This window comes from Rhinolophus hipposideros (genome assembly GCF_964194185.1).
Source record: "Rhinolophus hipposideros genome assembly, chromosome: 15".
NCBI classification, from domain to species: Eukaryota; Metazoa; Chordata; class Mammalia; order Chiroptera; family Rhinolophidae; genus Rhinolophus; species Rhinolophus hipposideros.
The window spans coordinates 26,650,615-26,677,510 of NC_138061.1; the positions used below are offsets into that span (position 1 = coordinate 26,650,615).

The 26,896-nt window shown below is 34.9% G+C and overlaps 1 protein-coding gene across 9 annotated transcripts in view; it reads right to left on the minus strand.

Annotated features, from left to right (window-relative positions):
* LCOR (ligand dependent nuclear receptor corepressor) overlaps positions 1-26,896 on the minus strand; it is a 118,987-nt gene that overhangs the window by 47,754 nt on the left and 44,337 nt on the right. For all 9 annotated transcript variants that reach the window (XM_081074272.1, XM_081074273.1, XM_081074274.1 and 6 more), the window contains 2 exons: positions 17,657-17,722; positions 17,238-17,317 (listed from right to left, as the gene is read on the minus strand). Coding sequence is in view for 1 of the 9 variants with exons in the window: in XM_081074275.1 (XP_080930401.1) it covers positions 17,238-17,317; positions 17,657-17,722 (146 nt within the window). In the remaining 8 variants the exon portion in view is untranslated. The remainder of the gene's footprint in view (positions 1-17,237; positions 17,318-17,656; positions 17,723-26,896) is intronic.

The window sequence follows — 26,896 nt, forward strand, 5'->3', positions numbered from 1 at the left end:
AAGGATCTAGATTAACAAAACAAGTTTGAAAAACAAAGTTGGAGGACTCACACTCCTTGATTTCCAGATATAAAGATACAGTAAGAGACACTGTGGTATTGGTGTACGTATAGACAGACAGTTGAACGGCACATAAGAGTCCTGAAATACACCCACATGAATATGGTCAATTGACTTAACTCAGATGTCAAAGTAATTCAATGGGGGGAAGGAAGGTCTTTTCAAAAAATGGTGTTAGTACAAGTGGATTATCTTACAGAATAATAAACCTTAACACTTAACCCACACCATATAGAAAAATTAACTAGAAATGAATCAGATATCAAATATGAGTTAATACTACTGAATTTTAGAGTATAAAATTTTATTGTGTTTGACATTGGATTAGATGAAGATTTCTTAAGCAGAACATAAAAGACATGAATTTGAATAGAAAAACTTGACATAGGGTTTTATACAAAATATATAAAAACTATTATGGCTTAATCATCAGCTTTTTAAAATGGGCAAAAGATTCAAACAAATGTTTCACATAGGATATGTATACTTAAATATGCTCAACATCATTAGTCATCAGGGAAATTAAAATTAAAATCACAATGTGATACCACTAAAAATCCACAAGAATGGCTAAAGTTAAAAAGACCAACATCAAATGTTGGCAAGATGTGGAACAATGGAACTCCCATACATTGCCGATAGAAAGACAAAATGGGTCCGTCACTTTGGTGAACCATATGGTAGTATCTTATAAGGTTAAATATACAATTACGATATTACTCAGTAATTCCAATCCTAGGTATTTATCCCAGAGAAATGAAAATATATGCCCACAGACTTATATGTGAGTAAGTCTAACAGCCAACAACCAAAAAAAAATAAATAAATAAATGAATAAATAGTGGCAAATCCATGCTAGGGAACCTATTCAGCAATAAAAAGGAACAGAAGATTATATATAAAAACAAGAATGAATATCAAAATATTATGCTAAGTGACAGAAATCAAATACAAAAGACTACATACTGAATGATTCCTATTATGCAAAATTCTAGACAAGGTAAAACTACAGTGATTGCCTGGGTCTGGGGGTCTGGGAAAGGGACTGGCTACAAAGGGACATGAGAAAAATTTTTAGGGTGAGGGAACTGTCCCATATCTTGACTGTGCTGGTAGTTATGAAGTGTATACATTTACCAAAATCCATTAATCTGTACCCTTAAGTGGATGGATTTTATTGTATATAAATGTTGCCTCAATAAAGAAATCATTAAAAATAGTCTCAGGGTATTAAAGATACTAGATACTAACTATATTACTGAATTTCAACTCTTGAACTAACCACTTGAAATCAAAGAAATGATCTTTACTTACATTTTCAAAGTCACAAAGAAATGTGACACTTATGTTCAAAATCTCGTATCTTTTAGGTTATGTTCAAAACCTCAACCAAACATACTTTTAGGTGGAAAAGCAGTGTCTTTTACTTGCCATGCACTTCTTTGCATAGTATTCTGAATAGGTATACTGTCAGTGTCTATAAACCGATGGCATTTCACTATTTTTGCTATATCCTTAGATACAAATCAAGATAAGGAGCTTGACTGTTGCCCAACAGTTACTATCACCTACTAACTTGACACGGTGCGTTTCATGATGTGATGCACTGCCAAGGATATGACATCATTCATTTAATATTCTTGCTAAAGTACTGTGACCTGCATTTAATCATGAAGAAACACCAGAAAACTTAAATTGAGAGGTATTCTACAAAACAAATATTCTACAAAAACAAAAAAAAGAGGTATTTTACAAAACAAATTCTACTCTTCCAAAGTGTCAATGTTATTAAAAATAAATAAAAAGCTGAGGAACTATTCTAGATTAAAGGAGACTAAAGAGCAGTGAAAATCAAATTCAATGAGTGACCCTAAATTGGATTTTGAACTAAAGTAGGCGGTAAAAAACTATAAAGCCTTTGGACAACTGGTAAAATCTGAATGAGATTCATAGATTCGATAATATATCAAAGTTAATTTTCCTTATTTTTGGTAACTGTACAGGGTAGTTAAGTAAGTGGACATCCTTATTCTTAGGACATAGGAAAATAAACATGGAAACATTTAAGAGTAAAGAGGTATGAGGAGTATGATGATGTCTGTAACTTCTCATATGGTTCAGGAAAATGTGTGTGTGCTGTAATATCTATAAGAAAGAATGAGAATGAATAATAAGGCAAATGTGGCAAAATGTTAACTGGTGAATCTAGGTGAAGGGTATATAGAAGTTTTTGTACTACCTGTGTAACTTTTCTGTAAATGGGAAATTATTATCAAAGTAAGATGTGTTTTTTTAAAAAAAAAAGCAGGGTGGACAAATAAATGATGAACCTTACTTTTCTCCCAAGAGCCACATCTCCCTTGTCTCTCACCCTCTCCTTCCGTAATCCCAGCTGCCTTTCCATTAAATTGTATTTGCTTGTGTTATGCGTTGCTCTGATACAGTTTGAGGAAGAAGAGCAAAGAGAATAATAAAATGGGATATGGAAGTTAACAACTTTCAAGCCTCTCTTAGTATCTCATCAACCTGATGAAGATATTCAAAACAGTAAGAAATAGTAAATATTTTAGGCTTTGCAAAGAGGCCACATACAGCCTCTGTTGCATCTCTTCTTCCTCTATTTTTGTTTTAAAAAAAGAACTACAACAAAAGTAGCTCCACTAGTGTCTGACATAGCAAGGAAATTACTGAATAAAGCAACAAAATTATGTCAGCACAGAAGTCAGTTCTTAGAGCAATAAACAGTTAATACTCTTTAAACAAAAAATAAAGATTAATATTTCTTACAGCCTCTTTTGTAATTCTAATATTTGTCACCATATGAGACTGGCTGTTTTGGGGTATAAGAATGGGGGACGCCTATATAGTTAATTATTTTATTTATGAGAGGGAACATCTCAGGAAAGGAAATGGAAGAAATAACAACAAGTTTCACTTAGGAAAAGTAAGATGGCCTAGATTTCAGGAGTGTGATACAAAACTGCAGTGTGATATTTTAGAGCCGTACCTGTGTAAATTCAAGACTATGCCCTCTCTGTGCCTGGATTAATTTAAATGATGTATTTTTAAAAATTCATACCACATGGTATAGGAAATCTGGGAATCAGAAGCATGTGAATGCATACAGTTTTTGTTAATAACTGTTACAAAGGCTTACCTGAGTATATCATGGGCCTATAGCTACAGCCAAGTCCGCTACCCATGGCTTACTGACATTTTAAGCAATGAGCTAAAAAGAACTGACAAGATGGAACTCATTGATTTAAATGCCACTCTCCTATGTCTTTTTATTTTAAATGCCAGCAAGTCTTTGGAAAAATGGCTCCACCGTTTTAAATGCTCATGCTCTTTAAGGTCAGTTACCTAAAAAGAAACCTTACTTCGTGTAAATTGCTTTTTACGTTAACAAAATATAAATTGTTGTGCTTAATGCAATTTTTACTGTATGTCAATGTTACCTTCAATTTTGTTAAGCAGACTATCAATTTTGTTAAGCAGACTATCAAGAAGGGAAAAATAAAGGCTGAAGCCTGAATACAAATCAAGAATTAAACATGGTATTCAAAATGTACAACAAACCTACTATGAATGACTCTTATCTGTATGTCTAACTGCTATTATTGCTCATAGAAATTAAGCCTAAAGCTTAAGTGGCAAGTGACTATTACTACCATTATACTCAATTTACCAGTTATCTGTAATCAGCATTTGCTGTTACAGTTTTTCTTCCATTATACATGTACAGTTTATTAAAAACATTAAAAGATAAATATAAACCACCCCCACAGTCAATAGCGATGTTTTCTTATATCCTCCCACTGGTTGAAAATTAAAAGTTTACACTATCTCAATTCTCATCCACAACCCAATCTTGATCAGAAGACTTCCTAAATTTCTATCTGGTTTCCATCAAGACTGTGAATGTCCACAGATGCCCAAGACCATTATAAATACAGGGAAGTCCAACTGCATGTTTGAGGTAACAGTATTATAAAGCCTAGCTGAGGGTAATCTTGCCTTTTCCTAAACTCCTACAGCACTTTATACCACTTACACAGCACTAGGTTTATAACCTGTATTATACATATGTATGTGTATATATACATATATATATATATATATATATGTATATATATATATCACCTTTCCCACAAAACTATAAATTTCTTGAAAATAGTATCTGTGGCTAAAACTCTTTTTTAATCACTCACAGTACCTTTATTTCAACCACATGGTTGGTTTTTGATATACCAACAGTGAAATACACAGTTGCTGATTTTAACTTTAGAGATAAGAAATCAAAGAAATTTTTTAAAAGAAAATAATGTAAGAAATAAAAAGGCATAATTTCTCAACCTTTGGTTAAGATCAAGTGTAGAAACAAAAAAAATCCAAATATTTGGGGCCTGCCTGGTGGCTCAGGTGGTTGGAGCGCTCTGCTCCTAACGCTGAGGTCGCCGGTTTGATCCTCACATGGGCCAGTGAGGTGCGCCCTCTACAGCTAAGGTTATGAATAACGGCTCTCTCTGGAGGTGGGCTGCTGTGAGCAGTAGGAGGTTGTTGTGAGCTGCTCAGTGCTACCCTGTGTTCCTGATCGGTGGCCAGTGTGAGTAGCTGGCAGCTATCGTGAGCCAACAGCCAGCAAGAGCTGCTGAAAGCAGCTGACCGATGACCGGCGACCGACTGCCTCAGCTGGGAAAGCACAAGGCTCATAACACCAGCATGGGCCAGGGAGCTGTGTCCTACACAACTAGACTGAGAAACAACGGCTTGAACCAGAGAGGGGGGGGAGGGGAGGAGGTGGAAAGAGGGGGGAGAAATGGAAGGGGGGAAATAAATAAATGGCAATTATACAGTCTCCTATTTAAAAAAAAAAAGGCAAAGATTTAATATTAAGATGTCATTACTACCCCAAAAATGATCTACAGATTTAATGTAACCCCTATCAAAATCCCAACGGTGTTTTTTTGCAAAGTACAAAAATCCATCCTACAATTTACATGGAATTTCAAGGGATCCCAAAGAGCCAAAACAATCTTGAAAAAGAAAAACCAAGTTGGAGGTACCACACTTCCTAATTTCAGAACTTATTTCAAAGCTATAGTAATCAAAACAACATGGTACTGGCATAAAGACAGACACAGAATAATGGTATAGAGAGTCCAGAAATAAACCCCCACATGTTAGGTTGGTACAAAAGTAATCATAGTTTAAAGGGTTAAAAACAACTGCAAAAACTGCAATTACTTTTGCACCAACCTAATAAATGCTCGAATGATTTGACGGGTGCCATGATCATTCAATGGAGGAAAAGACACTTTTCAACAAATGGTGTTGGGAAAACTGAATATCCATATGCGTAAGCATGAAGTTGGATCCTTACCTTATACCATATACAAAAATCAACTCAAAATGGATCAACGACCTAAAACTATAAAACCCTTAGAAGAAAATGAGGTGGGGGGGGGGGGAAGGAAGCTTCAGAACACTTGATTTGGCAATGATTTTTTTGGGTATGACACCAAAAGAACATGCAGCAAATTAAAAATAAATTGGACTACATAGAAATTTAAAAAATTTCTGTGCATCAAAGAACACAATCAACAGAGTGAAAAGGCAACCTATAAATGGGAACAAATATTTGCAAATCATATCTGATAAGGGGTTAATATCAGAAAGAACACCTACAACTCAACAACAAAAAAACTTGTTTTAGGGGGCCGGCCCTGTGGCTCAGGTTGGTTAGAGCTCCACGCTCCTAACTCCGAAGGCTGCCGATTCGATTCCCACACGGGCCAGTGGGCTCTCAACCACAAGGTTGCCGGTTCGATTCCTCGAGTCCTGCAAGGGACGGTGGGCAGCGCCCCCTGCAACTAAGATTGAACATGGCACCTTGAGCTGAGCTGCCAGAGCTCCCGGATGGCTCAGTTGGTTGGAGTACGTCCTCTCAACCACAAGGTTGCTGGTTCGACTCCCACAAGGGATGGTGGGCTGCGCCCCCTGCAACTAGCAACGGCACCTGGACCTGGAGCTGAGCTGCGCCCTCCACAACTAAGACTGAAGGGACAACAACTTGAAGCTGAACGGCACCCTCCACAACTAAGATTGAAAGGACAACTTGACTTGGAAAAAAGTCCTGGAAGTACACACTGTTCCCCAATAAAGTCCTGTTAAAAAACAAACAAACAAACAAAAAAACAAAACTTGTTTTAAAAATGTATGATCTGACAGACATAATAATCTCCAAAAAACATATACTAATGGCCAACAAGCACAAGAAAAGATGCTCAGTATCACTAATCATTAGAAAATGCACATGAAAACCACAATGACATACCTACTAGGATAGCTACTATAAAAACAAACAACAGGAAGTAACTAATGTTGGCAAGGATGTGGATAAATTGGAATCCTTATGCACTGTTGGCAGAAATGTAAAATGGTGCAGCCGATGTGAAAAAAAGTTTGGTGGTCCCTCAAGAAATTAAAAATAGAACTATCGTATGATCCAGTAATTCCACTTCTGGGTATACACCCAAAAGAATTGAAAGCATTGTCTTGAAGAAATATTTGTACACCAATGTTCATAGCATTATTTACAAAAGGTGGAAGCAACTCAAGTATCCATTGTTGGATGGGTAAAGAAAATGTGGTATAAGCAATGAAATATTATACTTCCTTAAAAAAAAAGAAATTCTGATAAATGCTACAAGATGGCTAAACCTTGAGGATATTATGCAGAATGAAATAAGCCACAGAATGACAAACAGTATAATGATTCCACTTATATGGGAAACCCTGAGTAGACAAATTCATAGGGTACAAAAAGTAGAATGGTGGTTGGCAGAGCCTGGAGAAATGAGAAATGGGGAGTTGTTTAACGGGTATAGAGTTTCAATTTTGCAAGATTTTAAAGCGTTCTGGAGATTGGTTGCACAACATTATGAATATACTTAATACTAAGGAACTGTACATTTAATGGTTAAGACAGTAAATTTTATGTTATGTATTACTTTACCACAATACCTGAAAAAAGTAAGGCACAATCTATGGATTAATGCAAACAATTTCAAAAAGGACAGTAACCTACTGAAGATTAAGGGAAGAAATAGAAGCACAACAAATACGCTCTGGTAATAGAGAGGAAAGGACAAAGAATGCGAAACATCAGTTTGTAAGAAACAAAAGAAAAAAGAAGTGAGACCTAGAGTCATGATCAGGAAGAAATGAAAGACTGACTCAATATGAAACTCAAATGAAACACTTAAGGGCTCAATATAACGACTCTAACAAATTTTTGTACAACAAGGCACATTCTAAACTTTTTCAGGGCTTTCATTAATTATAAGAATCTCCTCTTCAATAAAGCAGGAGGAAAAATATCCTCAAGGAAGATTTCAAAAACAGATTTTTCAGAGAATCATAGAATTTTAGAGTTGAAAAGTAGCTCAATGTCTGTCTATTGGAACTGCAAGTACAAAATATTAAAAACAACAACCAAATCTGTATTTGCAAATACAAAAAAAAAATACAACACTATTTTACACTGATAAAATATAAATGACATGGACAAAAGATTAAACAAATATCTAGACGTCATTTAGTTAATTTTTTCACTACTTAAAAACCCATTGTTGAGGAAGAAGAACAAAGCTAGAGGCATCATGCCTCCTGATTTCAAACTACTGTGTTTCTCCGAAAATAAGACCTAGCCGGACCATCAGCTCTAACGTCTTTTGGAGCAAAAATTGGCTCAGTTGGTTAGAGCGTGAGATCTGAACAACAGGTCTTATATTAAAATAAGACTGGATCTTAAATATAATACAAGATGGGGTATAATATAATACCTGGTCTTATATAATATAAAATAAGACCGGGTCTCATATAGTATTATATAAGACCGGGTCTTATATTAATTTTTGCTCTAAAAGACGCATTAGAGATGATGGTCCAGCTAGGTCTTATTTTCGGGGAAACATCGTATATTATAAAGCTATAGTAATCAAAACACTGGAACTGGCAAAAAAACAGACACATAGATCAATGGAACAGAATAGAGATCCCAGAGATAGACCCACACACATATATGGTCAATTAATTTGACAAAAGAGCCAAAAATATACAATGGGAAAAAGTGTTAGGAAAACTGGACAGCTACATGCAAAAGAATGAAACTGGGCCATTGTCTTACATCACACACAGAAATTAACTCAAAATGGAGTAAAGACTTGTGCAAAAGACCTGAAGCCATAAAAGTCCTAAAAGAAAGCATAGGTGATAAGGTCCTAGACATAGGTCTTGCCAATGATGTATTGAATCTGACACCAAAAGCAAAAATAAACTAGTGAGACTACATTAAATTAAAAGGCTTCCGCACAGCATAAAAAACGACCATCAACAAAAAGAAAAGCAATCTACTGAATGGGAGAAAATATCTGCAATCTTGATTAAGAGGTTAATATCCAAAATATATTAGAAAAACTCATACAACTCAACAGCAGACAAACAATCCAATTTAAAAATGCACAGTCGTGAGGCGGCCGGATGGCTCAGTTGGTTAGAGTAGGAGCTCTGAACAACAGGATTGCCAGTTCGATTCCCACATGGGCCAGTGAGTTGTGCCCTCCACAACTAGATTGAAGACAACAAGCTGCCAGAGGAGCAGCCAGGTAGCTCAGATGGTTAGAGCACGAGCTCTCAACGGCAAGGTTGCTGGTTCAATTCCTGCATGGGATGGTGGGCTGCGCCCCCTGCAACTAAAGACTGAAAATGGCAATTGGACTTGGAGCTGATGGGTCCTGGAGAAACACACTGTCCCCCAATATTCCCCAATAAAATTTAAAAAAGACAAGAAATAACAAGTGTTGGCTAGGAGGTGGAGAAAAGGGAAGCCTTGTGAACTGTTGATGGGAATGTAAATTTGTGCAGCCATTATGGAAAAGAGTACTGGAGGTTACTCAAAAAAATTAAAAACAGAACTACCAGATGATCCAGCAATTTCACTTCGGATATTTACCTAAAGGAAACAAAAACATTTAACTTGAAAAAATATATGCACCCCCATGTTCACTGCAGCATTCTTCACAATAGCCAAAATATGTACACAACCTAAGTGTCCTTAGTTGGATGAATGGATAAGGAAAATGTGGTTGATTGGTCAGTCTACCTACACACACACACACGAATGTTATTCAGTCATAAAGAAAGAAGTATTGTCACTTGTGACAACATGGATGAAACTTGAAGGCATTATGCTAAGTGAAATAAGTCAGGCAGAGAAAGACAAATACCGTATGATATGACTTACATGTGGAATCTAAAAGCAAACCTAACTCAAGGTGCAGAAAACAGATTGGTGGTGGCAAGGAGTGCAAAATGGGTGAGGATCAGAAGGTATAAACTTTCAATTATAAAGTCTGTAACCATGTGTGGTAATAGATGTTAACTAGACTTAATGTGGAGATCATTCTGCAATACATACAAATATTGAATCATTACATTGTATACCTGAAAATAATGTTACATGTCAATTATATCCCAACTTAAAGAAAAAAATAATAACCAAAAAATGTACTGCTGGACAAAGCCATCTTATTAATTTTCTTGAAATTATTTTTTTGTTGCTGGTATAACTAGAACACTCCAGGCACCATTCAACTGACAGGAGTACAGTTACTACAGCCTGTTTCCCCTTGTTATTTTTTTAAATACCACCTTCAGATCTAAGAGTTCCTCAATGTTCTTTGCCCTCAATGTGAGCAAGTTAGCTAGCCAGGGTTCTTACACTTAAGCATTCTTGCCTCATTTAATTCCTGCCAACTGTTGACTCTTGTAATTACCCTGACTGTATTCCAATTATCAGTAGGAATCTCCCATCACTTGTTTAGTATTTCTGATTGGTTCTTCTATAATCTTGCCTTCAACTGTTCCCTCCTTTTAATAACTTTAATTTCTTCTTCTTGTCCAGCTTCTTTTCTTCTAAGAGTATAAATATTATGTAATTTTCCCCCCTTCCCCACCAAAAACCTTTACTCAAACCAAGTGCCCAATCTTTCTATGGTCCTGTTTTCTTCACCATTCCTTTCATTGACAATTTCCCATCTAGTAGTCTATGTCCATTTCTTAACTCCCACAACACCCCCTTAATTCATTAACCCTGTCAGATTTAGAGTGTGGCTCCCACAACTACTATTCCTGAGAAGCCATTCTAGCAAAGCCTGCCACTAGTATGTTTGGGGTACTTGCTCAACCCATTTAGGGCCCATTTTGGGAAATGGCACAGGAATCCATATTACTGCAACAAACGACAACCCATACCCCCTACTCATCACACAGAAGGGGGCCAGGAAGACATTGATCCAAGATGGGTAACTCATTTATTCTATGATTCTTATTTTTCATCCAATCTGATTCTTCTCCCTACTTCTTAAAATGAAGGTCTTCTTTAATTCTCAGTATTCTGTGCTTTACCATTCACCAAAGACTTCATCGGCTCAAATATTTCAATCACCATATGTATTCAGAAACCCTCCAAAAATGTATTCAGCTCAGAATTATTTCAAATCAATTTCCAAAATCCTGTTTACTGGATTAAATGTGAACTTTCACCACAAACTGCTTCTAGCTAATAACTTCATTATCCTCACCCTAAAAATTGGCCACTGAAACTTTCCCCTTCTCACTTAATGTCTATTAATTCACTATGCTAAGTCATTCCAGCTTGGAAAACCTAATGTCAGTATCATTTCCCTTGCTGTTATTTATATATTAACGTAATCACTTAGTTTTGATAATTCTTTATTCCACATTCTCTAAGTATATCCCTTACTTATGCATCTTCACAACCATGACCCTAGTTTAGGCTCATTTTCTGGATTACTACAAAAACCTCCTATAATTTTATCACTATAAATTCCTCTCCATTACCTCCTAAAAACGAGTACCAAATCAATCTTTCTAAAACAGATCCTTTTAAGGTTCAGGTTAAGTTCCATTTCCTTGATTAAGCAACTCCAGTGTCATCCACTGTACCTCTCAACTGCTACAGTACTTATATTTTCTTGTATTATCCACTGCTTTTTAAAATAATACGTATGAAAATAAGGGAGGGGATTTGACTCTCAATGTTTCCTAATCTATAGAGGATTTGGTTCCGGATGTGTAGGCTGGATGACTTAAATCTCCCTAATTTAAAGCTCCTTTAATTAGCCACCCATTGGTTTCACCAATATTCCATAAGCAAGGAGGGACTGGTCTTTTACTTCTCTGGTATACTCTATCAACCTACCACAGAATCAGACATTTCATAAAGTTGTCAAATGATTTGTCTATGGGTAACTCTGACCACATAAAATTGCAACAGAGTTATCATCAATTAATGGTTTATCCAAGTCTTTGTTTTGGGAGGGAATCCACAGATTGGGAGTAATACAAACCAACAAAACAAAACAAACCCCCAAAATTCATATTTAATAGGTCTTGGACTAAGCACTCATTCACTGGGTTGTGTCAAGTGGTTTTTCTTAATCTTTTAAAATAATCTATTAAAAAGTCCTCTGGAAATATAACAACATTAAGTTTTACAATTTAGATTTGTACAATTAAGTAAGCAATGAATTAAAACTAATCATGGACCAACTTGTAGTATCTGTTTAACTCTGCCTTGTATCTATTTAAATCTCATAAATAACCTTTAAACACCTCATATTTGTTTCTTCTTTCTCATTCCCAACAGACAGAAACTATACTGATGTTTTTTCTTCCACAGTTCCTTTCATATAGTAGGTACTGTGCATACTCATTGATTTGTAGTACTCTGGAACAAGATGACAGACAAGTCATATCAAGCAGCATTGAATATGCCCAAACTAATATATTCAACATAAATACATGCTGTAGAATACGATGAGAAAACAGTAACTAGATTTAGCATCTGCTCTTACTATAAACTTTTAATGTGCAAAAACAGCAATTAGAATGTTAAAAGGATATTATCTAAACTTCTAATTAATGTATACTCACGAAATAGAAATTATGAAATACTCAGAGTAAACACAATATGACAGACTAATGATAAACATGAAAAGGATCTAGTTAACATGATTCTTGAGCTAGCTGGGCATTGAAGAATACTTCAATTCAACTTCAATTGAAGAAGACTTCAATACTGCAATTTTAATCACTGGCTACTCCAAAATTAAATGCTCTGCTCCACCCAGAAGGTATCTATCATCTCTGCCTATCCACACCTATGTATTCTTCAAAAGTGTAGCTCGAGTCCTAAGTTTTTGAAACATTCTCCTTATATGCTGGTCAAATACAAAACTTACTAACAGTCTTATAATAAATAAACTTCTTAAGAGCATAAACATTTTATATTTTGATATAACATCCTATCTCCCATCATCCTCAATTACTAAAATATCCATGTTCTTTACAACAGCTATCTCTAGCTCAGCCATACAAAAGAACAGCCATACCACATATCAATTCATCACTAGAATTAGTCCCTTTTAGGGATGTTAAATAATTCAAGTAATTTTTTACTCTTCCCGTCTTTCCAACACCCTCTCCCAACTACTGGATCAGCTTTTTACACTATCAGCACAATCCTGGAATTAATAAAAGCCTCACGAGATGGTTTTTAATAGACATAGAAAGAAATATAGATGTATATGTATTTAAGTAAACATACATACATATTTCCTAGCTCAAGACAACTGAGGAGGCTTAGAAGCAATGACGTTCTAGTACCAATGAATGCACCTAGTGCCCAGACCTTGCTTTCTTATACAATTCTCCAAATAAAGGCACCAGGGGTTCCTTGGAGAAATCCAGGGTTGGGATAGTGAAAGCAAAAAGAAGCCTGGAACATTTTTTGGTGCCAAAAAATAAACAAGTGCTATTTAAAAAAAAAAAAAAAAAAAAGACAGAAACGTCAAGTAAGATGAGGAGCCAACCTGAAGGCTCTCAATGGCCAAATCTAGGACAATCTGAACTATGAAATAAACAATGATTGTAATGAATTATAGCATATAATGAAAATAAGAATCCGTGAGTCTATACTGATAGGTAAACAAATAAATACATAAATGGAGAAGGGAAAGCTCTTCCTTACAGCAGAATTCCAACTAATAGAAGAAATAATGGAAACAGAAAATCATCACTTGGTAAACACCACAGTATTACTAATTTTTTGAAGCAAGATTCATCAATGGATGCTAAAATTAGTGTTTAATGACAAACTGGCGTGATAAAAAGATATTTACAAAATCTCCAAGTACCTCTCTACAAGACAGCAAGCACAAAAGGGAAAAAAAGAAACCTTACAGCAGAGAAAACTGGCAGACACCTCCTTAACTAAGTGCTCAAAGTAAACATCACCATGTGCTTCCAGAGATGGTGCACAAAGGATGACACAACCTCAGTTCTATGGAATTCTTTCCAAAAACGCATAACCTGAATCCAATCACAAGGAACTATCAAACCTAAATTGAGGGACATTCTACACAAAATTTGCCAGTATTCTTCACCTGTGTCAACATTATGGAAAGCAAAGAAAAACAGAACTATTACAGACTAAATACAAAGCGTGACTAGACTGGATCCTAGACGAGAAAAAATTACATTACTGGGATAACTGGCAAATTTTGAAAGGTTTGCATATTAGATAATAGTATTGTATTAATGTTAATTTCCTGATTTTTATAATTATACTGTGGTTTCATAAGATGTTCACATTTGGGGAATCTGGGTAAAAGGAATTATTTTTGCAACTGTTTTATAAATCTAAAATTATTTTTTAAAAAGCTAATAAAAGCCCCATAAGTGAATAATACCCAGAGAACTGTGTACATATGCTTGGCACATGTTTAAGCACTCAAAACTGTTAGCTCTTAATATAATTATCCAGGTTTACTACGCCTCCTGACTACTTACTCGTAGCTATTCATTTAGTAAATATTTTACAGGGTGCCTATTATGTGCCCAACAAACAGAAAAGGAAGGAACGAAGGAAAAAAAGAAGAAAGCCAGCCAGCCAGCCAGCCAGGCAGTCACTCAATAAGAGATTCTTGGCACAGCTGAGATTTCAAATACTCTCACGACCATTTACATTCTTATTCTCTCCTCTTTCAAACTTATTCCAAGTCCTACTTAATTTCTGCTCTCCACTTTGTGTTCCTGGTTCCTAATCTTGCTATCAAAATGCATGTAATTCTAAAGACATGGATTAAATCCCAGGTATTTACTCATAACTTAGTCTCTCTGGCCCTTTTCATTTCTTTATTTGTAAAATTGGATGCCTCTAACCAACTTCATAGAATTGTGAGGATTAAATGGGAATAAACAAAAGTAACCGGCACATAGAAGCTCAAAAAATGTTACTTGCCTTTCCCTTACAAGTTATACAGTTGATCCTTGAATAACACAGGGGTTAGAGGCGCCAGCCTTCTAGGTAGTCAAAAATCCGCATAACTTTGACTCCCCCAAAACTTAAATTGTCCCTTGGTACCCATGGGGGATTAGTTCCAGCAACCTCTGCGGATACCAAAATCTGAAGATGCTCAAATCCCCTATAGAAGATGGCAGAGATAGATGCAAATAAGTCGGCAGATTCCCAACCACAAACTGAAAACAGTATAGGTATTCAGTGAAAAAAAAATTCATGTGTAAGTAGACCCTTGAGGTGAAAACCTGTGTTAAGGGTCAACTGTATTTTCTAACTGCTATAGGATCCTCAAGTGCAAATCAACAAGTACTTCACTAATCTCTAGGTCAATCACTGTTTTACCCCTTCCAAAGAGGCCATTTTATATTTTTCACTTACATATTTTAAAAAGTAAATATAAATAATAATTTATTTTATCCTTTTTATCCGCTTCCATATCCACAGAAAATCCAAATAACTAAAAAGTATGCATAGCCTCCATCTCTTCCCCAAACATCAAACCAATATTTCTAACAGCTTTTCCAAACATTATCTTGATTTCTCAGGACCTGGACCACAAACTCAAGATTCCATCATGCTCTGCTGCCACCTATTGGCTGTTACCATACTCCTTTTTTGGATTCTTAAGCCAGTCTTAAGAGTGCAACCCTCAATCTAGTGAATATATTTAATTTCCAAACTCTAGTCCTTCTCAGATGAGATGCTTCAAGTGCCTGCAAAGAGTTCCAGCACAATCACTTTAAGTCTAACACAACTAAAAATATATACTTGACAATTTACATTTTCTAGTCTTTTCTTATTTTCCATTACAGATGTTATGGGTGTATCTGAAAATAACAAATGCCAAATACAAGTAGTTAAGTGCTTAATGGAGAAAAACAGCTTTCCCAGAGCTGTGTTGTCAAATGGAAATATTCCTTCTAATTAGAAAACCAACTAAAAATTGTAACTACAGTGAGAACAGCTGTTTTAAATGCTACATGATTCCATGCCTTGCTATTTCTGTTATTTTCTTCTAAAAATATTCATACAATATTTTACCCTCATATAGCAATGGAAAACTCAATCATATTATAAGAATAGACTGCATTCAATTATTGAACGCAGAAGGACTTTTCTCTAGATCCTACCCTGAAAAAAAATAATAGTCATTCCTTCCATTCTACCAAAACACTTGTTAAATGAATTGCTCAATAAATAGTCCCCACATGCCAATGCCAACACAAACACACACACACACAATCTAAAATGATGAACTTCAACATCACTGGTGGTTGCTTAATTTTCTGGTCTCGTTTTTACAAACCACATTAAATTTCAAAATATTTCCCTCATTAATTTGATGGAAACTATGGATAGTCACAGCAATGACTTTTCATGTAGTAAGCAAGAAAAAGATGCCACAAAAGAAGAACATGAAGAAGTTCTTAAATTGGCTTTGAGAATTTAAAGCAACTTGCCAACAATGGTAAACAGTGATACAGTGGCTACATGCAAGGGTACAAAGAATACAACATGGTTCACAGTCTTCAGAGATTGACAATGTAGTCAGGAATACAAGATTCAAATGTAGAAATAGATGAACAAAATAAGGTAGAGTATTAATTGACATATAATTGGCATAGACAATATTTACCGCAAGAGTATGAAGGGTTGAAATGGCAATAAGAGCAGAGGTATACCATTTATAGTAAAGGAGGAGCTTAAGCTAAGAGTAAGAGTAAGGGAATTTCAAGCTATAGAGAATGAGTATGCAATGCTGTAGTCCAAGTAATAAAAGCATATTGTTTAATACAAATGATCAGACCAGTTTAGCTGAAAGAAAAGTGTATAGAAAACCAGTGGGACAGCATTAGAAAGTAAAGTGGACTGAAACATAGAGGGTACTGAGGCACTGAGAATTAGGCTAATGAATCCAGAAGACAATGAAACAGACCAAAGAAAACTGAGAGATCAAACGTGTTATTTTTAGTTCAGAAATAATACCAATGGTTTGAACTATAGTGGTGACTGTGGAAAGAAAAAAAATGATATTCAATATGAGTAGGACTGATAGAACCTGGTCAGTGATTTGAAGTTAGACAAGTACAAGAGAGAGGAAGGAATTAAAAACGTTTCCAAAACTTTAAAACAGGGAACAAAAGTACCATGAAAAGCAACATGAGACAGTAAACAATTATTAATAAATTTTTCCAACAACTGAAATGTTTCTAAACCAATTCTATTTGTTTACTTAACACAAAGCAATAATACAAACCTAAAGTTATAGCCATTTTTTGCAATTGAGTATGAACAGCATTCATACTTAAATAATATGAACATCTTATATTAAAGCATAAACCATAGTCCATCATCAATCTACACGAATTAGTAACTACCTGATCCAGATCCATGTTACTGTTCTTTTTGTACAAATGAGTCCCATTACTTGAATTACCATATATTTTATATTTAAAATAAGCAACAGTTTGAAACCTAGTTAATTATTATGCCTAGTGAACAAAAAGTAAAGCAATACATGTTAAGATATAGATTTCTCAATAGGTTAATCAACAGAATAGAAACAGTCTAAACTGCAAAACTGAGTTATTATCAAATCCTACATAAACAAATACAGACTCATACCATCCTTTTCCTACAGCTCTCTAACAAAGTAATCAAATTCTAAAAAAATATAAAAAACTATAAAATACCACACTAGACAAGTTTCATTGCGTTTCTTGGTTACCTTTACTTTATCTCTTCTCAAGCAACAGAATAAACAATTTTCATCAAAAGTCCAATCAGAAATGCCTTCAGGTTCACAGTCTGCAAAAACAGTAGAAATAACAAATTAATCACAAAAGAATCTTTTAGGAAACAAATGATAATTTCAAAAAAGTATTATTTTAACCAAAAAAAACCCTCACTAAATAGTAGATAGGTCACTTATTTCTGTTAAAATTCTTAACACTAACTGCTCACTAATTAACGTATCTTATTCATTCATATATGTGCATTATCAACTAACACAAAAAAATGCTTACATGGATATAGCTTTAACCCACATAAAACTGTAAACAAAAAGGAAGAGACTGGGGTTTAAATCACCAAGGTATCATATGTCACCAGGGTGATTTTGAAATACCCAAAAAAAATTTTGAATACCTTTAAATAAACTGAGATCTTTTAATAATGCAGGTCCAAACAGCCCTTCAAGAATACTTTCAAACCCTGAAAGGATGAAAAAAAAATCCATTATTACAAGAACATTCCCTTTGGTAACTTAATATTAATCAGCTATGTGAAAAAACGATATTTTCTTCCAGTTCTCAGGGATCCCCAGATTATTGGAAAGATACTGAGGAAAGAGTGTCAATGACAAATCGAAAAGGATCATTTGCACTGTTGTCAATGATAAATATTCAATACAAATTGGGAGCACATTCAAGAATAATACAAAACAGACAATGCTAGAAATAACCAAGAAGGCATGCAAATTCAAGGGTTCTCATACATCTTACAAAATCTCAAATATCTCTTTACATAAACTCTCAAACTCAACTTTAATAGGAAATTTTCCCTGACAAAAGAGTCAAACTGCTTAAAAATTTCCACAACGTTCCGGATTAATCTAAACAGTACATTTCTGAGTATCAACTGAGACAATAGATTTTTTTCAAGCTAATAGTTTTTTGAAAAAGTAAAATCCTCACTGAGAACATCTATATCACTAAATAGCCATAACAATATTTTAAAAGAAAAACACCTTTGTAATTATTTCACATTGCCACAATAATCCACTAATTATATATACAAAAAAACAGAAGAAAAAATATATCTGTACGTAAATGTTTAAATTGTTATCACCTTGTACCAGTATAAAATTGAAAATGGGGGGGGGGACCAGGTCTGATTTATTACCTCAAATATTGCTGATCAATGAAATGAACAACTATTTAAAAATATCTTTGCCATCTTGTTTTCCACGTTATTAAGAGAGTAAGGAGGAAAAAGAGGAAGGGAATCAGACTGTACCTTTATACAACATAACAGAAACAATGTATTAGAACAGTGATTCCCAAACTATGTGTCATGGTTCTCACTGGGAGATCAAATAGTTACAAGGGGTCCATGAGTCCATATGTACTTTTAAGCATGAATTTTGGAAAGAATTAACATGTCTTCTGCATTCAGTATACATACTACTTTTCAAATGCACAGAAATGTTACTGTAATTAAGAAAATATAAAGTGTTACAGGGGCAGCCCCATGGCTCAGTTGGTTAGAGCAGGAGCTCTCAACAAGACTGCTGGTTCAATTCCAGCATGGGATAGTGGGCTACACCCCTGCAACTACAGATTGAAAATGGCGACTAGACTTGGAGCTGAACTGCGCCCTGGAGAAGCACTGCTACCCAATATTCCCTAATTTAAAAAAAAATTAAACGAAACATTTAAAAATAAAATACAGTAGTGTTACAGATTTCCTAGTAGTCTGGGGCACTATACAGTTTGTCACACAATCTATCACCTAAGGGTTTATAATTTTTTTTGATTGTTAAAAAAGTACTCTTATTTTCAAAAGGGAGGGAAGCGCTAATTTAAAATACTGTTGCCACGGGGTATACATGAGGTCCACACACAGGAAGCATTTCCTTAACACAAATTCAATCACCATAAAAGGTTTGGAAGGTAAGGGGTTAGATAAAATGGTCACTAGAAACAGTATTTTTTTCCTGGTTATAAGAATAACATTGCAATTTTAGGGATTTCTTTGCCCCTAGTGTTAAACCATCATTTTCAACAGACTAATCTCTGGAGTCTCTACACAGTACAGAGTTGATTTTTCTATGCTACTTACTAGATTTTCCATTTATTTTTAAGAACTTTTCTCAGTTCTTCCCACCAAAAATTATTCCAAAACATTACCAAAATCATTACTCAGTCAAGCAAATGGGTAGGTATCTATGTTTATTATTTGCCTACTATAATTAAAACATTTTCCATTCAATTACTATGGTCTTTGTTCCTCACACTAGGAAGGAGAAAGGGTTGGGCTGGGGGGTTCGAGGGTAGGGAGGTAGTGGTTAAGTGAATGAAAAGCAATTGCTCAATACTGAATGTATCTCTGCACACTAGATATTCTCAACATTAGCCTTAAAAAAAAAAAATCCCATAGGCTGCCTCCAACTCTAAAGCCCTCCTACCACTCCCAAAAGGAACTGATTTCACAAATATTAATGACAGTATTTCTATATCTTGAAAGTACCAAGTACCCACTGCAAATAGCTAAAGGAGGTTACAGGTGGCTCTTATACTGAAGAGCAAATACAGTATGCTTTCATCTGGGTTTAAAGACATTATAACAAATTCCAAATTTGCATGCTAAGCATAAATTCCCGAAAAGGAAAAATGTAAATGCAGCAAGAAATAATACTGGGAAAGAAAAAAGCAAATACAAGATTGGGGAGATAAAACTTAAAACATTACAAAGGATAATAGAATCTCAAATAAAACAGAGTAAGAACTTTATTAATAACACAGACAACAAAAACCAAATAACAGATCAAAAAGCAGTAAAAGGGAAAAACCAAAAGAAATCAAACAAGAAAAAATGCAGTCATAAATGAATGCAGAGACTTAACCACAACTAATTTTGATCAAAATAATAACTATAAACAAGTCACTCCTCTTTTGCTCATATCTGCAACAATATATTAAACCTTAGAAATATTGATTCGACACTGTAAAGCCATATTTTGCCACCCTCTGTTAACTGAATTTAATACCACTCAGTTTTATTAATATTAAATATTGAATTTAGCAGTTGCATAGCAACAAGGAATGTCTCGTGCTATGCTTGACATTAACAAAAGGCAAATAAGGGAAGAACAAATGCATTCAAAATTTATACCATGAGCTCATAGAAAAGCCATGAAGATCAATAACAAAATGCCATGGAAAATTAAATAAATACTGAAAAAGACAGTCAGGTCATTATATTCAATAACTAAGGCTTAAAAAGCACTTTTTTGTATAATAATATATTACATATAAAGAAACATTAATAATTTTACTATCCTATCCAACATTACAACTGTTCTCAAAGCTTGTCTCCTGACTTCCTCACTATAACCTGCATTGTCTTCAGACTGTATTCCTAAAACACTGCTTTAAACTAATGCTAACATCTGTTCAGAAAAATTCTCCTTTAAAAAACAAATCCCAAATTCCTAAGTCCAGCAATCAACGCTGCTTATAATCTGACTCCCACCTACTGTTACCAGCCTTATTTCACAAAACTTTCCTGCTCATTCTCACAGCTCCAGTCAGGTTGGTATTCTAATGGATTCAGTCATCATTGCTACCTCCTGATATTTTTTCAAGCCTTTGCATCTCACCTCTGCCCAAATAAATTATCTTCTTCAAAACACTCTTCAATTTGTTCAACAAGTACATATTTGCTTATTCATCATACATGAACTGAGAGCCTGCCACCTACCAGCAACATGGGGTGGGGGAGGGGGGTGGCACTGAGCAGACAGTGGGAACATAGTGCCCGCCCTTATGGAGCTTTGGTTTCCTGTTTTCTCATCCTCAGAATTCACATATCATATCACTCCCCTCTTTTAAATAAATGTCAGCTTGCCTTATGTTTTCTGTCCTATGCAAAACACTGTAAGTAGTTTATAAAAGTATTCTATAAAATTTATATAAAATAAAATTTGGTACAGGCTATCTAAACCCTGGTTTTTTTTCTTTTTGTACGTTTGTGTCTTCACTCAAGGAGGTGTAATGTTCCAAGACTAGGAAGGTCTTCCCGTTTCCCACAATGTTTCTCTTATACTATGGCTCTACATGCCTGGTTTTCAGCTTGTGATTTAATAACAAAGCTCTCAAAAACAAGAGAAGATTGAAATTTCTCACATATTTCCCTCTTCAATATAAATCAGAATTTCTATTTTATTTCTAACCAAAGGGGAAAAGGCAGGTTACAAAAAGTAACAGGATATGAACATATCAAATACATAGCCAACTAAGATAAGCAATACAGCCTGTAACTTTGAAATAAAGAAAAATATTATAGATGGAAAGAAAAAATGGTTCATGGGTCTTGGGAAACTCTCCTCTGAGACAACCAGTACAAATACTAGCCATCTGAGAGACAAAGAGTTGCTGAAGAAAACAAGGAGCAGGGTCGGCCCACTGGCTCAAGTGGTTGGAGCGCTGTTACTGCTAACGCCAAGGTTCTATTCCCGCATGGGCCAGTGAGCTGCGCCCTCTACAGCTAAGATTGTGAACAACAGCTCTCCTGGAGCTGGGCTGCTGTGAGCAGCTGGAGGTTGGCGTGAGCTGCCGTGTGGGGCCATGAGTGGCCCGCATGAACAGCTGGCAGCTGGCGGCAGGCAGCTGCCGTGAACTGCTGTGAGCGGCCAACCCACGACAGGCGACCGACTGCCTCAGCCAGGGGAGCGCAAGGCTCATAATACCAGCATGGGTCAGGGAGTTGTGTCCTACACAACTAGACTGAGAAACAACAGCTTGGACAGGCGGGGGGCGGGGCAAAAGGGGCAGAGGACAAAAAAATACAAGGAGCATATCATCAGAAAATTAGCAATTTTTAAATCAAGGTCCCTTGAGTATCTTGTAAAACTTAGTGCTCGGTATAAGAGGGCTCAATCTTCAACAGAGTATTATTATTATGTACAATATCAGTTCAAAGGTGCTTGCTGATAACAATCATCAACCAATGTCCTAATAAACAAGGAGGACACTGACAGTATCTGGAGTTCTTTGCTTAAAACTCAGGGTGTATAACTTGCCAACACCACAATGAAGTCCAAATGAGCCCCAAAATGAAAGTAATTAAAAAGCACCAGCTTATGTAATCTTTTATATTCTATCCAACGTAATTTAATTACTATTTATTGATGTTCTAGCCATCTCAGTGTGTCATACAACTAAAGAAGTCTGCATGAACTTCAATAAGTAATGAAACAAACACCAGGCTCCTCCTCTTCTCATATTTGAGGCACTCCACCCCAACGCTGGACAACTACACTCATTAAAGAGTTCTTCCTCTCGCCCTGAGCATCCCTTCCTGGCCCATGCATTCTGAGGAGCCCATTTATCACCCTCTGAATAACCCAGCACAAGAAATGATGAAAAGCCTGAACAGATATACTGAAGAGAAACAATAATTTCATTACAACTAATGGCCCGAACTGAAGAATGAATCAAGAATACTAGAACTTGAAGAAAAATTATAAATAGTATTTCTACTGATACCAGGGAGGAATAGCATTTTTAAAAAGAGCAAGCTGCCCTGAAGAAAAAACAAAAACAAAATGGAGAGTTATGAGTTTGGGGGAGGGGAAAAAAGAAAAAACTGTCAAAATAACCAAACGGAAGTACTGAGTAGGAAAATATATAACCAATTAGTGATTTAGAAAACCAACTTAAGAAATGTCTTCACAATGTACAGTGAACCTGAAGACACAGAAATCATGAGATTAGAGATAAGAAGGTGGCCAACATATTCAATATCAGTAAAATAGGATTTCCAGAACAAGAAAAAGCAAAGAATGTAAATGAAAGAAATTTAAATTAAAAAAAAAAATGGGTGGGGAAAAAAAAGATAACTTTCTAATGTTGATTACTGTCTTGAGTCTTTGTTATCTAATGGGCTCTGACAAGAATACTCAGGGGGGAAAAAGCACATACACGTAGAACTCTCCTGGTAAAATAACTCAATTTCAAGAATTAAAAGTTTAAAAGCGCTAAGTAAGGGGAATTTTTACTTATGACAAAACAGATTTAGACTGCCAATCATTTCGCCAGTAAAAGTAAATGCCAAAAGCCAATGGAGCTGTTTACGAAATTTTGAGGGTTAAAAAAAATCTTTTTGTAGCCAATCTATTATTCACAGATATGGATAAAAGAAAGAAATTACTAGCTATGCCCTGATTTGGAAAACAGGACAGCCATTCACTCTGGAGTGAGAGTTAGTACATAAAATAGTTCAGCTATATAAAAAACGACTCAGAACAAAGACCCCCAAAAAGGGGAAAATACCATTTATATAAAAAATAGTGGTAAGCAATATACCAGTAAAACTATTAGTTAAATGTAAATAGTTGCTACTAATATAGAGCTTCAGTTTACTATAATGAGTAAGAAAGGATTCTTTAAATAATGAACACAATATAATGTAAAAAATTAGTGATTCAAGAACACTTGTTCTTAAATTAGTGATTTAAGAACATTGTTACAAAAAAATCTTGGGTGAAGTAAAATAAAAAGTGCTTAAGAAAAACATGTTAAATTAAGATCTGTGTATGTGGGGTGAGGGAGCAATATATAATAGTCATCATTTTTTGATGTTGATAAGGAAATGTAGGCTTAAAATTAATTTGCTTAAAATGTATGGGTAAAGCTGAAGAATTTCTAAATCACCAAAGGATCTAACAGTAAAAAAGATCAATTATGAAAGTAAATAAAATTAAAAGCTGAACAAAAAGCAAGCATACTAAACAGGAAACACAAAAAATTTCAGAAATAATCCCAAACATATGGGTAGGTATGTGTTATAATACATGTTAACTGAAAGTAGAAAAGAACAATAAAATAGGTGGCAATAACAATATCAAAGAATTCAAAGATAAAAGCATAAAACAAAATAATGAAGAATTTTCCTGTTATTAAATGGGTAATCTGTTTCATAAGTGGAATGGATTCATAATTTTTTTCTTACAATATCTCCATTTGGGTTTGGCATCTGGCCTCAGAGAAAGAGTTAGGATATATTCCCTCTTTCTGTTTTCTGGAAGAGGTGACAGAAAATTGGAAGGCTCTCTTCCTTAAAAGTTGGGATAAATTCACATGTAAAACCACCTGGGGTTATTTTCTTTGAGAGAAGAGTTTTAACTATTACATTTATTTAATACTGTATGATTCTATTTAATAGTTACAGAACAATTGAAGATTTTATTTCTTCGTCAGTTGGTTATTTTTCTTGAATTTCCTAATTACTGGCATACGGTTCTTGACAGTATTTTCCTTTATCTTTTTAAATTGTGGTAAAATATACATAATATAAAATTTACCAATTTAGCTATTTTTAAGTGTACCATTAAATATATTTACATTGCACCACCATCCACCTCCATAACTTTTTTCACCCTGCAAAAGTGAAACTCTATACCCATTAAACAATAACTCTCTATTCCCTCCAGCCCTGCCAACCACCATTCTACTTTATGTCTCTATGAAGGTGACTGCACTAAGTATCTCTTAAGTATTTGTCATTTTGTGACTGGCTTACTTCACTTAGCATAACGTCCTCAAAGCTTATGCATGCTGCAGCATGTGACAGGACTTCCTTCCTTTTTAAGGATGAATAATATTCCATTGATGCATAAATCTTATTTTGTTTATCCATTCATCCATCATGAACATTTGGGGTTGCTTCTACCTTCTGGCTATTGCAAATAATGATGCCATAAATCCCGTATCTCTTAAATTTTTTCTTTATTTGTTTTTTTAATATCTTGGTCAATCTTATCAATCTTCCAGGTTTGTTTTCTTAGATCCATCCCCCTCCTAACTGAAAAATTCACTTTTAACTTTTTTTTGATCTTCTCTATGATATCTTTGTATTTGTTCTGGTTCATTAATTTTTACTCCAAGTTTCATTATCTTTCTATTTTCTTTGTATTTATTCTGTTGTTCTTTCTCTAACTTATGATAGAAGCTCAGTTCACTTATTTCCAGGTTTTCTCCTTTTTTTAAAACAAAGAATTAAGTAAGCATCGGAATGATTTAAGAAAAATATTTAATTGTTCTGCATTAAGAAATAATCTAGGAAAAATAAAATGTAGTATATCCGTATAATGGAATATTATTTACAATATGAATGAACTTCAAAACATTATACTATGTGAAAAGGGTCAGAAATAAAAGACCATATACTATGTAATTCCAGTTATAAGAAATGTTCACAAAAGACAAATCTATAGAGACAGAAAGTAGATTAGTGATTTCCCAGGGTTGGGAGTGAAAATGGGAATGACGGCCAATAGATACATTTCTTTTTGAGGTGATGGAAATATTCTAAAATTAGATTTTGGTGATGGTTGCACAACTTTGTAAATAAGTAAAAATCAGTGATATGTACACTTAAAATGGGTGAATTGTAAAGTGTGTAAATTATATTTCAATAAAGCTATTAACAAAATAATTTACACATATTTTGTAAATATCTGTAATGTAAGAAAACGGGGCTTATTAGATAGTCAGCCTTAAAATTCTAATTTAACATGTAGAATTGAATAGCTAATTTAGACTTGTGGTTTTAGGTTGAAATCTTAAGCTTGCACACTATATTAGAATATGAACATAACTCAGGAATAATCACATTTATAAGTGTAACTAGAAACGTTTTGTTTGTTAAATCAGAATTTAAAAACAAAAAATTTTAATCTATAAGAAATTATAAAACTAAAAAATCAAGTTTGTTAAAATTAGAATAAGATCTGTATTTTAGGAAAAATAGATTTTAAATTTATAAATTTAAATAAAGTAAACATTAAACATCAAAGAATGCATTATCGTTCTATACACAAAGCCACCCTAAATTATATTTTTAAAACCTCACATTTAATAACAAGAACAAATCAAGAGTTTATACAAAGTTCAGCAGTGTGGGGATACAGGAAGTATGTTTAAAATATATGCCACCATTAAGATTTACACACATTTCTGCTTCCAGGCATATACTAATAACTCTCCAATCTTATTTCCTGCCCCAGACCTTACTTCTAATTGTCTGCTTCACATCAACATCAACATCCCAAATACTCAAAAAGTTCAAATCAGGGGCGGCTGGATGGCTCAGTTGATTAGACTGCCAGCTCTGAACAACAGGGCTGGCGATTCAATTCCCACATGGGCCAGTGAGCTGAGCCCTCCACAACTAGAGTGAAGACAGCACGGTGCTGCTGAGCTTCTCTGGAGGAGCAGCGGATGGCCCAGGTGGTTGGAGCTCGGGCTCTCAGCAACAAGGCTGCTGGTTCAATTTCCACATGGGATGGTGGGCTGCGCCCCCTGCAACTAAGATTGAAAATGGCGACTGGACTTGGAGCTGAGCTGCGCCCTCCACAACTAGATTGAAGGACAGAGACTTGGAGATGATGGGTCCTGGAAAAACACTGTTCCCCAATACTCCCCTCTCCAAAAAAAGGTCCAAATCAGAATCATTCTACTCCTTTTCCCTCATCTCAACCAATGACTGACTCTTCCTGCATTCCTTACCAAGAAAATGGTACAATAATGGTACCCTTCTCCCCAAGTCATTCAAGTTACAAATCTTAGTCATGATTCCACCCTTTCCCTAAGTCAGTCACCA